Genomic DNA, 14,885 nt, shown 5'->3' on the forward strand with positions numbered 1-14,885 from the left:
TTTCTGCCTAAAACATAGACATTAGGGTGACTGGCATAAGGAAAAAGGAGTGAAAAATACTTCCTCCTGCCATACCGCGGATATGTTAAATTACGTGTGAAAATATTTTGTTATTTCTCCGTTAATTTTTCCCCACATGCAAAGCGTGCAATGTGATAAGGGATCGCACTAGGAAAGATCGGTCCATTTAAAGGTCTGAGAATTCTGTGGTTTGAGTACCTTCGGTCATCCATGGGTCAGTAGGTTCGCTTTTTGAAACGGCGTTCCCCAGGACGACACGGATCTGCAGACGGCCCTCCCCACTTTATAGCGTGCGGTTGGAATTTGTTTTCCACCCAGCACAGTGGCACGCGTGCACGCGGAAGTGCAACGGAAATGCAAATCACGGCAAGCTATTCGACTAAACGGTACAAATGTGGTGAAGGTTTGTGCCAGCCAACAACCCGGCGGTGCATACCATCAGCTTGAGCCTTATGCACATGGCACGGCACTGCACTAACGTGCCATTATGCTATTATTGCACGGTCGGAATCGGAAGTTGTGGCATTCATGTTTCGCATAAAATAAATCGTTAAATAGAAAAACAAACGTGCGGTGCTAGGAGGTTTCGATTTGCCTGCTCCCTGTATGAGCAGTCTGTGCGCTTTATTGTATGCGAGAGATCGAGGGTGTGAGAAAAGGGGGGAGGGTGTGCGAAAGTCCTCAGCGAGAGGACAGCAGGGACTTCTTAGCAGTAGGAAAGACACATTCAATACACCATTTTTAACATTACCATCAAGAGCATCGGCGTATTATAAAGCAGCAAAGGTAAAAGGGAATGTAAGTCGATGCTATTATTGGCATGTGGGCAATCGTATATGGCGCATAAATCACGTTCTTCTACTTGTATGGCTACTGCTGCTGCTGCCGGCATTACCACTGTTGGCTATCGTTGGACGACCGCTTGCCATCGTGAAGGAGGTGCTACATCCATCGTCAACATCCGGTTGCTGTCGTTGGCGAATTCGCTGTAGTAAATTTTCCTTCCATTCTTCTTCCGGTACTCCACGGGCCCATTCGGGTACGGCTGTGGTGGGCAGTTTTATTCCGGCCATCACGTTCACTATCTGCAAAAGGTATACAACAGCGAGAGGGAGTGCATTAAAAAAAAAAGTACCCCAAAAAACCGGGAAAAAATAGTGAAACCTGGTAATGAAAAACGTGTCTCATCGGTTCGAGCTGTTAGATGCTTTCCCATCCCGTTGGGACCATTGTAAGGTCCCCGGACTCCCTGGCCTTGAATTCCGGAACCGGAAAGGGTAATGTTTTTTGTTTTTGGTAGGATGTAATAAATTCTTGCCCTGAAGCTGTTATGTCTTCTGCGGACAGTATGTCCCATGGGTTTTGGTCCAAATGAAAATGAATAATACAAACTGTGTGCTTCGGTTTTGAAGCCAATCCACTATGTTAAACCTAAAACCAACGAAAAGCACGTACCTCTATGGGAAAGGATGTCTTGAGATAATCAATAAATCGCTTCGTGAAGTTTCCTTTGAATACCCTGGATAGCGATTCCAGAACCAATTATGAGTGCCAGGGAATGGAATCCATGGTCTATATTATGCAATGAATTTTGTCCTATTCCTGCACATCTTTTTCGGCTGCCACGAGTCTTATGATACGTGGAAAGTGGACTTTGCCTCATTTAGTAATGTAATGCAATTAATTCGTTTAAAATTAGCCAACGAATAGATGATTGATTTGTTATTAAACATAATTTAGCAGCAATGTCTTTACCTCTGCGGCCTTTGAAGAATCGAGCTCAATACTCAGCTCATTGGGTCGTGGTGCATTCCATACGTCCACATTGAGAAATTCTGCGTTGACAGTGCTAGCCACATCTAATCCGGCTGCATCACCTTCTCCCACAGCGGATTCTTGGTCTTCTTCCATTAAAGATGTCCTTCGATTTGTGTGATTTTGTTCGTCCATATTCAATGGTTGATAACCGGCGTAACCATTTGCATCCACGAAGGATTCGTTATCGCTTTCATCTTCGCTCATCGGTTCCAGATGAACGGTATTGTTTTCGTCCATTGTAAAATTACTATCATCTTCCGGTTGACCAGGCAAATCGGGAAGTCCCATGTTCTGAAACGATAAAACAAAATCGGTTCAATTTCATATGTGATTTGATGGCACCTCTAAAAGTTGCTCTCATAATCCACGTAATGAGTTTATGGTCAAGTAGGCTTTTCCTGTGCGCAAGTGCTATTATTCGACCATTGTTCGTTTAGCCTGCGACATAAAAGAAGGTTTCTGTGCTGTGCAATAATGTTACCCCAAATATTGTACGTTTTGCAAGAGGCGGGAACAACTGGTAAGTGTAGAGAATAGTGAACTCATGAAACTCTAATAACGCATTTTCGTTCTTCATTTCAGTTTCCTTGAAAGATATAATAACTGGGGTGGATAAGCTAGGCGTAGGAAAATGGAAATCAAAAGATGATTGTACTCGGTCACTAGCAGTCGTGCACGCGCTGGACCAGGGGATGGAACTCGGTTTCATTGTGTCTGGTCCAAAGCGACATACGTACAAGCTTGGTGTCAATTATCTGCGATACGAAAACTATCACTTCAACAATAAGTTGCGCATGTTAAGCGAAGATTTCGCTCTTCACGGCCTGAACAAAATTCTTGCGAATATGGAACATATTTATCAATCCGATATCAGCGACGATGACAGCACAGAATATGGTGATGCCGTTTCGTACGATTCGGATGATGAGCGTACACCGACACCTAAAAAGAAAGTTGCTAGAAAGGATGGTAACGTTGCGAAACAGCGCAAGAAAAGAACATTTGCGGCTGGAGCTACACCGAAAAAGTTTCCTGGAAGATCCATGTACAATAAACGCTGAAACATTGTAAATTACCACTATTGTTATTTTTGCTGTGTGTATAGTAACCGAGGACTATTTTACCATCATAGCAACATGGTTGTCATGGTGAATACGCCGCTGGGGTAGTTCGATATTGCCATTTAATAGTCGACAGGTGCAGGTTACCAACATGTCGTCGGATAGCGAGAAAAGTGAGTAGAATTTGAATAAAAACAAAACTAAAATGACTAAATATACACTTATCACTCCTAGTAATACAGGTCCAACTATCAAACATCGAACGCAACTATCGTACATTGCAGTCCCAGTACAATTGGAAGCCAATGTCGGAAACATTTGCAAAGTTTCGAGAGAAATTCCCACTACAGTTTGACGATAAGGCCGGTCTAATACATTGCACCGAGAGACTGAACTATATAAAATCTTCTCAGCCCAAACTGGCTCAGGAGGTAAAAATACCTTTGAAACGGTACGGATCGTCCGACGAAACGCGCAGCATTGCGGAACAAGCCGAATCGTTCCGTTTCGGACAACTATGCAACAAATCGGTAGATCGCCCGAAGGGGGTTATTTACACAAATGCAAAAGGATTTGCCAGGCTCGTGGATCCTTATCTCACCACAACTATGAAGGATATTATACCGCACGTGAAACATCAACACGATACCGTCACGTTTTGGAACTGGGGTGAACGAGAGGAACGCAAACGGATTCCGCAGGCAACGGAACCACTACAACCGCGAATGGTGATTCCGGTGTTTAAAAGAAAACTTAACCACGGATTCGTGAGTGAAATGAAGGGAAACTACGTGAAGCCTGTGGAGTTGGAATTTCGATTGGATCCCACTATCACCCGTCCGATTGTACTAGATCCAACAGACCACACGGAAACGGTAACGGAAAGTTCTACGTACGGAGGCACCAAAAACTGCGCCGTGATACTGAAACAGAGAAGATACGAGTAAACGAACCGGAATTACCTTGCTGTGGTGATGTTTAGCAAGTACCAATTTTATGTATTTTCTTCCAAATCGAAAATAAACAAAATCTTTGCAAAACAGCTGGCTATTGACGTTTCGTTGTGTCAGCTGGATGACAGTTGCACAATTTGGAATCAACCCTCAAGTGGCAAGGATGCTTTCGTTCGTGGACTTTCAGTTGGACACATGACAACATGTGACCGGTACGAAGCACAAAGGAACTAAGGATTACCAAGAGCACTGGATTCCCCAATCGTCCTAACGTATTAATAAGAATATGCATAAGAATTCAATCAGACTTTTGTTTAACTTTATTTATTGCATAAAGATAAACTTTTGTTCCATCATGTAGTGGAATAGTACAAATTTTTAACCAGTAAAGAAGGTATGCGGGCCGTTGAATGAAATCCAAATAAGAGCCAACTGTAAAACATTAGTCGAAGCACCTTGCTTGGAGCGTTTTTTTGCATGTATTGCTAAAGGCGTTTTCATCCAGATGCAGCTGGCGGTGCAAATCTTCCGGCACATCTACGTACGTGCGATCAAGTCCCACGGTGAAAATGAATTCTCGCAACTTCTCAACATTCACAGCATCATCTTCACTCGACCATATCGTGAAGGTTACATCGTTCGTGTCCTTTAACTCGCAATACAAACGAATCATGTTTTTCACGCTGTTTGCCACAATTCCTGCTCTCACGGGGAACGTGATGGCGTTACCGGCCTTATCGATACCGTTGGTGCGAACCGCACTGATCATTGCATCAACCTGTGGATCCGTGTACAAGCCACCTGTAAAGTCCGCACCCCAACGAGTGGTCCAGCCGATTGAGAGTGTAGCTTTGCCGAGGCGTCTGGCAGCGGTAAAGAATCTGGTAGAATCCACGGGTATCGTGGCAGTATTATCAACTGGTCCGGGTAAAATGTCTGCGTTAATCCACGTGGCAAACGAGTTCATGTCATAGTTGGAACGGATGATGTCGATAGCACTCTCGAAGGCTCCAATCGATTTAAAATCCAGCTTAACACCCTTCACTTTGGAGGTTTCTTTTGCGACTTCACGGTTGTATTGCAGAATGCGGGTTAGGAAGGTTTCGAGCGAAATGTCTGATTCCGTCGCTGGCGGATGAGCCATGATGGGAATTTCATGTTCTTTGTTCACGTCATCGTTCAGATAACCGAGCGAAATGTCTGCTTCGATGAACTGGATGTCGCCTGTAATGTAATTCATATGTTAGTACTCTTGCATGTTCAAAGCTTAAAGAAACTGTGACCTACTTGCCAGAACACGGGTTAGAAATTCAGCATCATTCACAGCATGAGCCCAAGTCACCTTTGTAAGATTTGCCTTAGCATCCGCTACAGAGTTTGCGGTGGATAGCACTGTAAGTGGAGATAATTGTATGCCAAACGTTTTTAAAAACTGAATGTTTTCATAATGTTCATAAAGATAGTGCTGGTATTGAAGATGGGGATAAAAAAGCTTACCCAAAAGTGACCAGAGAAAGAGTGAAGATAGCATTTTCAACATGAACTCAACCGTATGCACGCGAAGCAAGGCGACGACAAGACACCAATAAATCTTCTAGACGAGTGTCACTCTCGGCACGTCGAACGCCTCTTTTCATGGCTAATCGAGTTATTCTTATCTACTTAATGCGGCTTTATTACTGTTGGTAGCTGATAAAGGGCAGGGGCAGGGCGCAATACTTACTCGCAGGAAGCTAGAACCAGATTACGTGTGTACGGATTATCTCACACAAAAGGGAGAAGCGAGCAGCTGGAATAGCGAGAAAGGATGTAAACAAACCGATTGTTGTTGTTTCAGATGATTTGTCAAATCATTGCTTTGACACTGCGCGGTAGGTGTAACGAACCCAAGCGACAAAAACCAAGGTGAATATAAACGGACGAGGGGAATTTAGAGAATGTTGCTCGGCTATAGATTATTTGAACAAATTTTGTTCGATACGACAGGATACGACGGACAAGCTAATCTTGGCTAAATAAATTCTATCAGTTTTGATCAGTTGTTGAAATTGGCCAAATACAATTCCCCTTTAGGCCTCGGACAAGGGACAAGATCCATTCAAATGCTTTGAGGATTCATGAATCTCACGATCACGATGAGAGTCGATTCTTGATTTGAATGACTCGTCATTAAAGATTCATGTAAATGAATCTTCTCAAATGATTCATTAAGCACAATACTAGAATATATTATTAGCTCTTATTGGGGGACAACTGGTGGTAGTTTTTATTTTATCCTCATTCTTAGATTCCTTGTTCTTGAAAATTGTTCTAGGCTAACCCGTCTCATACTTATGAAAACGATACCAACCGATGCGTTTGAATGTAATCCATGGAGGAATGTTTTCTGTGGTTAAGCTGGAGAAAAAGTAAATATTGACCGGTACATGCGAATGCAACCGAATCGATGAACCGAGTGGAAGTCGATAAACTTTCCTCGGTACTTTATAATCTGATTTGAATATTTCACACAGTAATGTGAAATGATTTACCGTGGACCTTGAAAGGCCAGTAACCATCTATCGTGAATCGGTCACATTGGAGAAAGTTTATAATCAGCCAGTATTGGGAAAGGGGCAGCAATTGAGACTTGATGAACCCCGAATGGTTCGGAAAATCGACAACCGATGACGATGGACGCTGACGATGGACGATGTTCAAGTGTCCTAATTCACCGGCGATCCTGCCCCGATTTGTCTGCCGTATGACCTCGTGAAATGAAATGCATCTGCAATTCTGTCAGTTTGATGAATAATAAATAATGCACCATTCGTCCCGAGCAATGTGTCCCCTCCCCGATGCCGTGCACCGACTTCACCTCACATTAAACCGCAATGCGCTCAATGGGTTTCGGGTATTATCGCAGTCGCAAAGTGGATGGACACGTGAGTGCTTTGCATTCGAATCGGCGATGTGATGGAGATTGACCCCGGCCGGAAGTAAGTCGGACTGGACGCGATTGGGTTTTGGAACTGGTTCACGCACTGCACCCGACACGTAGAGCCCCCCCCCCCCCCCCCCAGGATGACAACTTGGTGACGTTGTGGTGACACCACGGCTACGGCATTAGATATTCATTAGGCTGTGAAATAATGTAGCTTACGGGTGCTGGGACAATTGGACAGCGATGGTTGTGCCCGAATGCAGGCATGGGAATGCCGGTTGAAACTTCACATTTGCTAACTGGAGAGCATCAGTCAGTGTCCAGCGTTCGAGTGTGCGTTTTGCGTTCGCAAATCAAATTTATGGCCGTAATGAATGAGATTAATGGTATGATTTGATATTGTGACTCGGTTTCTTTCTATTCTCGCGGAATTCGCGCGATGCGGGATTAGTTCCGCAAGCTTTATGCATCGCGGTTGTTGAGCCATTGTGATACAGAAATTAAATTCCCTTCGGCGGGGAGTTCAATGGCGGATGAAACAATTGGCAAATTAAGTTAAATGTGGAATGATTTTAATTTTATTTTATGCTTCATTTTCTACTTTCTTATGGAGAGGGGCTAGGGAACAATTGTGTTAAATTACATGTGGTTTGTAGAGTATTGCACAAGGAAGACTTTTGAGGATGATTTATCGCGATTTTGAAATTGAAGAAAATGATAAAATATAAAGATTTTTTTTTAACTCATCCAAGGCTTATATCTTTGAAATATATACAAGAATTCCAAGATGAAAATACTGTAAAAAATTGTATTTTCATTGTGAACATTACATCACAAAAAATGGTTGATTCCCCACTAGTGCATCTTGCGCTATATTCTATTAAATTCAATACCCCCGGGCACGAAACGAACGAACGAGAAGGGCAAAATATATCACGCCTGGTTTTGCAATCAACCTGCACATCAGAGATGAATGATGAAAGTGCACTTTCTTGTATGCAATTATGTTGCTTACACCGTGCATATTTAGTGCGCACCGTCTTACCTCTCTTGATCGCATCGTTTACCAGGGCTGCTATTTACGCCGGATCTGACAACGGATAAGGGAAAATGGTCCGATGGTCCTGCATGCTTAATCTAAATGTAACGGAGCGGTCGGGCCCGAGTGTGTGTGTGTGGTAATTACAATCGAAGCGTCAGTTGTCCACTGCCAGGCAACACATGTTTGTCACAAATTTGTAGCGTGTAGCGCCATACGATCGAGGCCCGTTCGTGATGTGAGTCGGGTATTGTGATGTATTATCGCAATTACATTTCGCTTGCTGCATATTGATGCATAAATGCAGTGCTACTGTTGCTTATTAGCTCGAAGCGTGTTCGACCGAGTGACGACAAATCGTGAGATGGGAAATAATACGGCTTTTAGCGGACGTGATCGGTGATGCAGTCAGCATAATTGACTTGGGGGGGATTAATTTCCAGCAGCAATTGTCAAACACATGGCAATTGGATTAGGAAATGGCATTACTGGGAAGGAAAATTGTCTGACTACCGCGAGCACTAGGAAGAAAAGTTGGGTTGGGGATTTTTACAGGGGTTTCAAACGACAAAGAGCTTAAAATTAATTGTGCGTAGACATTTCTCAACCAAAAAGTTTATTATATCACGAAGTTTGTGAGGTGAGAAAGATTTTATCACACTCTATTCCATCCAAAATAAAGCTTTAACATTTACCACTTCACAGTCACCTTCAACAGAAACAAATATATAATACCAGAATCATACACTTTTAACTTGAAAACCCTGCAGTCCCAACTTTACTACTTCAATTCAAAAACCCTGTAAAGCTTTAATGGAATCGATAGCTTTTTAAATGTCTGAATTGAGAATGTTGTAAGTTCACTTCACATTGAAAAGAGTCCAGAAAAGGGTCCAACTTTACCACTTCAATTCGAAAACCCTGTAAAGCTTTCCCAACTGACACATCCGTCATGGTGCAAAGCTTTGCGAACTATTAGAGCTTACTACTGAATCGGTTTTAGTTTTAAGGAATTTTGAGAAAGGAGGAAAGGATATTCCACTTCAACTTGCAAGGAATCCATTTCCATGGCAACATTGCCATTTTTTTTTAACTCAGGAACGGCCAGGCCGTATTGCTTACACATTGCCATTTCATCTAATCATCAAATCAACGACAAGATTTTCTGGTTGTAGATTTGCAAAAAACGTTTTGAGAAAAACTCGGTTGATCAACGAGCTTTGACGTATCCGTATGGGGTCAAAGTTATTCTTCGGTGTGTAACTTCATTATTGGTGGCTAAATTGATTTGAAAGTCCTACCAGATATTACTGAGCTTGATTAGCTCGTTAGATTTTTTCTGATTTACTGACCACACTGACCTTATTAAAACAATTTGTATGACTCTCCCGGTTTTAAGTGCTTTTGCTGGCTGCAGACTGCTAGTCGAGGCAATACCACACCGATCCGATACGAATTCGTACCGTAACAAATCATACGGTATTATTAATTATATGACAAATTACCTGTCTTTGGAGGCTTTCATCTATACAATATATCTTGTTCATTGGCCATCATCTAGGTGGAAAGTTGCACATCCGCCTTTCCGCCGCTGCCTAATAGCCAACAAATCATTGCCCACATCATTGGTGTGTTGCGTATGTGGTAGCTTTCCAGTCCCCCTCTTACAACTCTAGCAACTCCAATTTATCATTCAAAACATAAAAAAAGAAAAGAAGAAAAGCCAAACTTCCAACGCTGTCCCACTTTCTCGACCCCGTTTCGGGGGGAAGCTTTTTTGTGGCACGAGCGGCACGAAAACTTGTGGCCGTAGTTTGCTTCCGTGGGCGGCTCTCTTACTTTTTGATAGCGCGCCGTTCCTTCTGCAGCTGTGATTTATGCACTCAATCCATTGCCACATAATTTTCACCTGCCTCTAGTTATTTCTACATTTGTAAATGCTTATTAGGAAGTTTTGTGTTCCCAGCTTCTCTTACCCCTTCGCCCAACAGCGTCTGCCGGTCTCTCTTCCCTGAGGTGAGTGTGTGTTTTGGTGTGGGAAAACTTGCGCTAATGGAAGTCAGCAGTACCCGTAAGTGGCGGGTTGGTACTGAGAGAGATTAGAACCGTAGCGTAAGATGAGTTTTGTTCAACAGCAAACGCACGAACCAACGGTTGGAACAGTGTGAAGATCTATTGCGTTTTATTTGGAAGTTTATTTAACCTCCAACGGCGTATGTGAGTCGGTTGCGATTTGCGGAGTCAGGGGCGGACAGGTTTTGGGAAGTTTTTCCATCTCGGAATCGGAATCGGAAACGATGGGTTGTTTTCGGTGGAATTGGTATGAAGGACGTTCTCATTATGCACATGCTGCTTGCCACCGTACCGGTACCGATAGAGGCAAAAGTTTTAATTAATTCGAATTTATCTGTATGATTACGTCAAAAGTCTTTCCCGGGGAAAACCGGGTTTCGCATGTGTACCCCGGGCCCCGGACACGAGCATTGCAGTAGTACGCACAGCACAATTTCGCCACATGCCAGCACTTTTCGAAACCCGGAAAATTAGTTTGTCAAGTCAGCTTTTCGTGCTTGTTAAGCTTTATTATCCTAATGAGAGGGCATCATTATTTAGGATGGGAACAAAAATAACCCATTTCCCTGTCCGATCCTTATCGGGATCAGGATCTGCTCAGCTTCCGCTTCAATAGCTTCTTATGATGGAGTTGGCGGGTTGGGGGTGGGAGGGGTTTAAAGCAGAAATGTAAATAACTTGCTCAAATAGTGTCCATAAACAATTCAAAGATAGGTTAAACTTTTCTTCGCATAATGAAGCAATTTCAAACTCTCCTCCACTAACAGGGAAAGTTGTTCTCTGCTTCTGTTGTGCGTTCGGCGCTAAACTGTGGTACAACTACTAGCACACAAATAAGCAATGAGATTGTACGAAAAAAAAAAATGGAACAACTATCACGGAAAATCTATGCAAATCGTTCTCTGGGCCGGTTAACCGAAGCAGGTGAAGAAGCCATCGACTTTACAACACTTTTTGCACGCTTAATCTGCCTCGTGCTTTTGGGAGGAATTTGCAAAAGAAAAGGGAACAGAAAAACGGAAAGTTATCAATATTTTGCACAACACACTCGACTCGGCTTTCAAAGCGTTACGGAAAAAAAGGTGAAACCTCATCGCGCGGACCCGGAAAGCTTAGGCTCTAGCACATCCTTCTGACCTTCGCAGCGTTACACGCAGCACCTAGGATGGCGGATGCAAATGAGCTGGGCAGCTTGCAGGGGTAAAGTTTTGGTCCACTCCTAATCGACGATATTACCGAAGTTCAAATTTGAAAAAGAACACGCCACACCACACCACAAAGCTAAAGCGATGTAATGGTGGATGGCAAACGAAGAAGAGAGAGAGAGAAAGAGAGAAAGACTGCTAAAAAACCTGGCATCCTAGAAGTTGTCCATTCTTGGACTAAACCGACGGCGACCGGTAGATGAAATGAGCGATTGAGAGATGAAAAAGCGGTGGTCAACCGAAGCTCGTGCTTTCGGGTTGGATTGCGAAGAAAAACTTTAACCAGCGGCGCTGGGCAACGGGGCTTTTGGGGAATTTGTCCTGGGGAGCAGGAGGATCAACAACAGTGAGCATAAAAAAGAAGGACGAAGGGCTGAATGTAGAGTAATGTTGTGAGCATAGTTCGGTGTTTTACAGTCTGTCTCTACAGAACCTTCCGGATTCCGCCGTATCGTTGCCGTTCGTTCGCCAGTATTGGAGAGCTTTCAAAAACTGTGAGCAAATCTTGTATGCAGAGCACTCCGGCTTTACCGGTTTGGTAGGAAAATTAGTTTAATCATAAACGTGAATGGTTTATCGAGCAAAAGTTTTCTTCGACTACTTCACGCTTCTTTTCGGCCCTTATCATCTACCCACCTTCGGGGCTGTCTCCTCTGGGCCGCTCTTATACCTTTTGGGTTGCTTTGAAGTGTTCGGGATGCTGTAGACGGATTTTTTTTTCATGGGCCACCGATTCGAAAGTGCTGCAGTGACTACTGTGTGGTTAGCGCGAATGGCGAGGGAGGGAGCTGATATCCGGCGTGTCCGTAAGAACACATACCACGTCAGGGATGATTGAAGATCCGTTTTGGGCGAGGGGCAATCGTGCAGAAAGCTACGAACGTTCGGCATATTCGATCGGGTTTTGATGTTTGATTTGCTTTTCCACTCGCCTTCGTACTCGTCTGGGTCCTTGGGCCAGGTCATCCGTGTCAGAGCACAACTTAAGTGTTACAATTGCAACCGAGGGTTCTCACCTTGTTCGATAACTTTGTTTTGTTTTTTTTTCCTGTTTGCTGTTGGCTGGTGTCTGATGCTAAGGATCGCTGAGGTTCCAGACAGAATACTGACTGACTGTAGACCAGTGTTTCTCAATCTGTATTTGCCCATCGTCCACTTTGGTGGTGGAAATTGAGAGTTTTTTTTTTAAATTTTCTATGTGATTATAGTAAAGACGATTTTCTTTCCTAATTGTTTGACAATTTTGGGAACAGTTCTCGTAAGGAACTTAGGGAAAAATTGATGATATATGAACTTCATTACAAGTTTTAGTAATCCGTTCTGCAATTCTACATTTAGATGCACTCAATTCTTCAAAGTATCTAGAATTCAAGCAGAAATTGCCATAGTTAAAATTTGGAATCAATTTGAGAACATATTAAATCTTAAAGGAATTTAGAATTTGTTGTCCAATTAAAAAGAATACTCCAACCCGCAATTTTACAATCATCCACATTGGACCACTTTGAGAACCACTGTTGTAGATAAACTTTTCACCACAATGGATCTTACCTTCATCCGGACTTTCATGGACGTTTGAGATTTACCATGAGATGGTAATACTGTGAGATGTGTACTACGCTGCGAGTTGACACACAGTCTAAGTTGAAACAGTGTGGTGCGTTTGATTGGGATTATTGTGTTACACGTTGCAAAAGTTTGTTGCCTGTTATTGTCTTGTTTTAAAAGCTCACCGTAGAAACGAACAATAGAGAGCTTTATTGGTTTTATATGATAATTGTTGCCTTTCAGATTTAAGAAGCAAGGAAAAGTTTCATCCATAACAGATTCGCCTTAATTGTTATTAAACATATAAATGGACAATTTGGAAACTGTAGACTACGAACATAATTCGTCAATTTGCGAACAAAAAAAAAAGGACCGCTTGACTTACACACCGAACGCGTTTAAACTCGAAGCTTTCAAGGTGGCACCTGCGAATAAAAGCAAGGCACAGACAAGGGAGACCAGATTTTGTTAACATTAGAATGCAAAACTTTAAATTGAATCAGGTTACGGAAACATGCGGCGGTGGTGGCTAGGTGACCAATTGGTATTCTGATTTTCTGCGCAACAGCTTGAAAAGGCGTCCGATTGGTGTCTCGTCGGTGATGATTATTGACACAGAAACCTTCGGTGCTCATTTCAGCCGGTAGCCACTGAGCAAAGACACCGTCACATTTTCCCACCGACGAAGGTGACGATGGGCATCGCCAGCGCAGAAGGTGACGATCGTCGCATTGGCAAGGTGGAAGGTTATTTGAATATTTATTTACCACCACACACTTTCCGCTCAGCAGGGGTCGGAAAAACTACCTGTTTTCCGCAAGGATAATCCTCAATCCCGGCAGGGGATGAACAATGTATTTTTTTTCTGCTGTTGCTCTAGAATTGCTTCCATCGCCCGGGTGTCGACAGTGGTGGCGATAAAAATTCCGAGAAGAATTTGTAATAAAGAACTCAAATGGATTTCGATCTTCATCTTGCGCACCATTTACTCTGCAGCTAGTATTTACTCGAGCTTTCCACATCATCAACATTGTGTTCGTTTGGCTGAACAGTAGTGGAAGCAGATGGACCCCCTCCTCCCAACTCCGTGGTAAAAGGATAACGAACTGGCAAATAGAAGGATGAGAACCGAACAAAATCCCGACATCAGACGACGCTGCTTGTGCTTTTATGTGAAATCGAAGACGATAGAACAAAACGTGGTCCCGTGTTTGCACTGTCTCGATGTGGGGGGAGGAAAGGTTCGGTTATGGTGGGAACTGAGCAAGGTAAATATTAAATCTGAGCAAGTTAGCTATTGGTCAAAAGGTTGTGGAAGTCGGGAACCCTCATAGCAGTGCTATCGATTGATTGCTTTTCCTAGAAAGCAATAATTAATTTGAAGCTTCTTTGAAACGGTATGGAATTTAATTATAATTTTCCAAAAAGGAAGAAAAAGGCTGTCCAATAATTATTCCTTATAAGAGTCAAGATTTTTGTTCTCGTCGGGTAACCATCAATCTCCCGCTTCATGCTCAGCACAATGAAAACTATCTGTCGGGAGATAACTCGGCAAAATAAGATTAAAAAAAATACAATTGCGGTGAAATTGTATCATTTAGCAACTTTTATGCAACAGCAACGACTTCTGTTCAGATTAAAGTCAGATAAAGACGATGGGAAAGTTTTCGATTCCCGCACCAAGTTCTTTGTTTCCGTTGCGTCGAGTTGTCTTAAAAGTTCGCAGTAGTTTATTGTGCCGGGACGTCGAACAAAGTGAAACACAATTAGAGCTTTGTAAAAGGAGGCTGAATACTGTGGGAAATGGTGGACGAATGTGGCGTCGTTGAATAGGTGTGAGATTCTTTGCTGGTACGAAACTGCTGTTAAAAATAGATTGGCCAAACTCTAAGCATTCTTATCATTCTTCCTATTTCGCGCTAATCTATGAAGATATTAGTGATGGAAATTTTGGAGTGGGTTCATGAGTTTATTCTAACTCCGGAACTGGAATACTGCATTCTACTTTAAAAATCCGTAGTCGAATTACGGATTACTCCAAACTTAGGAGTCAACTCCGGTTTCTACTCCGGACTCGACTTCGTATTAGAATTCTACTAAATATTCTACCAATCATTAAACATTCGGCTGTTCTATTTAAGTTCCATCTTAAAACGGTTTTTCCTCATTAACGCTACGTACCATAGCTATACATTACGAGCCATCGCTGGCACAGAATAGAATAATGTACCTTTTCCTCAATCA

General features: G+C 42.8%; 4 protein-coding genes across 5 annotated transcripts; 2 read left to right on the plus strand and 2 right to left on the minus strand.

Moving 5' to 3' along the window:
• Positions 1-457: 457 nt before the first annotated feature.
• LOC128303624 (male-enhanced antigen 1) lies at positions 458-3,957 on the minus strand. The gene is made up of 3 exons (XM_053040631.1): positions 3,863-3,957; positions 1,777-2,130; positions 458-1,106 (listed from the first exon to the last, which is right to left on the minus strand). Exons 2-3 carry the CDS (start codon positions 2,125-2,127, stop codon positions 870-872), a joined length of 588 nt encoding a protein of 195 aa, XP_052896591.1. The 5' UTR covers positions 2,128-2,130; positions 3,863-3,957; the 3' UTR covers positions 458-869.
• On the plus strand, positions 2,314-2,949 carry LOC128303625 (uncharacterized). Its single transcript, XM_053040632.1, has 2 exons — positions 2,314-2,359; positions 2,422-2,949. Exons 1-2 carry the CDS (start codon positions 2,314-2,316, stop codon positions 2,898-2,900), a joined length of 525 nt encoding a protein of 174 aa, XP_052896592.1. The 3' UTR covers positions 2,901-2,949.
• On the plus strand, positions 2,938-3,913 carry LOC128303622 (uncharacterized). Its single transcript, XM_053040630.1, has 2 exons — positions 2,938-3,073; positions 3,135-3,913. The coding sequence occupies exons 1-2, from the start codon at positions 3,052-3,054 to the stop codon at positions 3,845-3,847; spliced, it is 735 nt and encodes a 244-aa protein (XP_052896590.1). The 5' UTR covers positions 2,938-3,051; the 3' UTR covers positions 3,848-3,913.
• A 264-nt stretch (positions 3,958-4,221) lies between the features above and the next one.
• LOC128303619 (protein FAM151B) lies at positions 4,222-5,616 on the minus strand. 2 transcript variants are annotated; one of them, XM_053040627.1, is made up of 3 exons: positions 5,577-5,616; positions 5,141-5,245; positions 4,222-5,077 (listed from the first exon to the last, which is right to left on the minus strand). In XM_053040627.1, coding segments are annotated over exons 1-3 (888 nt in total). In that variant the 5' UTR covers positions 5,578-5,616; the 3' UTR covers positions 4,222-4,295. The 2 variants fall into 2 exon arrangements, with proteins under 2 accessions (XP_052896587.1, XP_052896586.1); XM_053040626.1 differs by lacking the exon at positions 5,577-5,616 and adding an exon at positions 5,351-5,384.
• Positions 5,617-14,885: the final 9,269 nt, after the last annotated feature.

Source organism: Anopheles moucheti, chromosome 3 (assembly GCF_943734755.1).
Source record: "Anopheles moucheti chromosome 3, idAnoMoucSN_F20_07, whole genome shotgun sequence".
Taxonomy (NCBI): domain Eukaryota; kingdom Metazoa; phylum Arthropoda; class Insecta; order Diptera; family Culicidae; genus Anopheles; species Anopheles moucheti.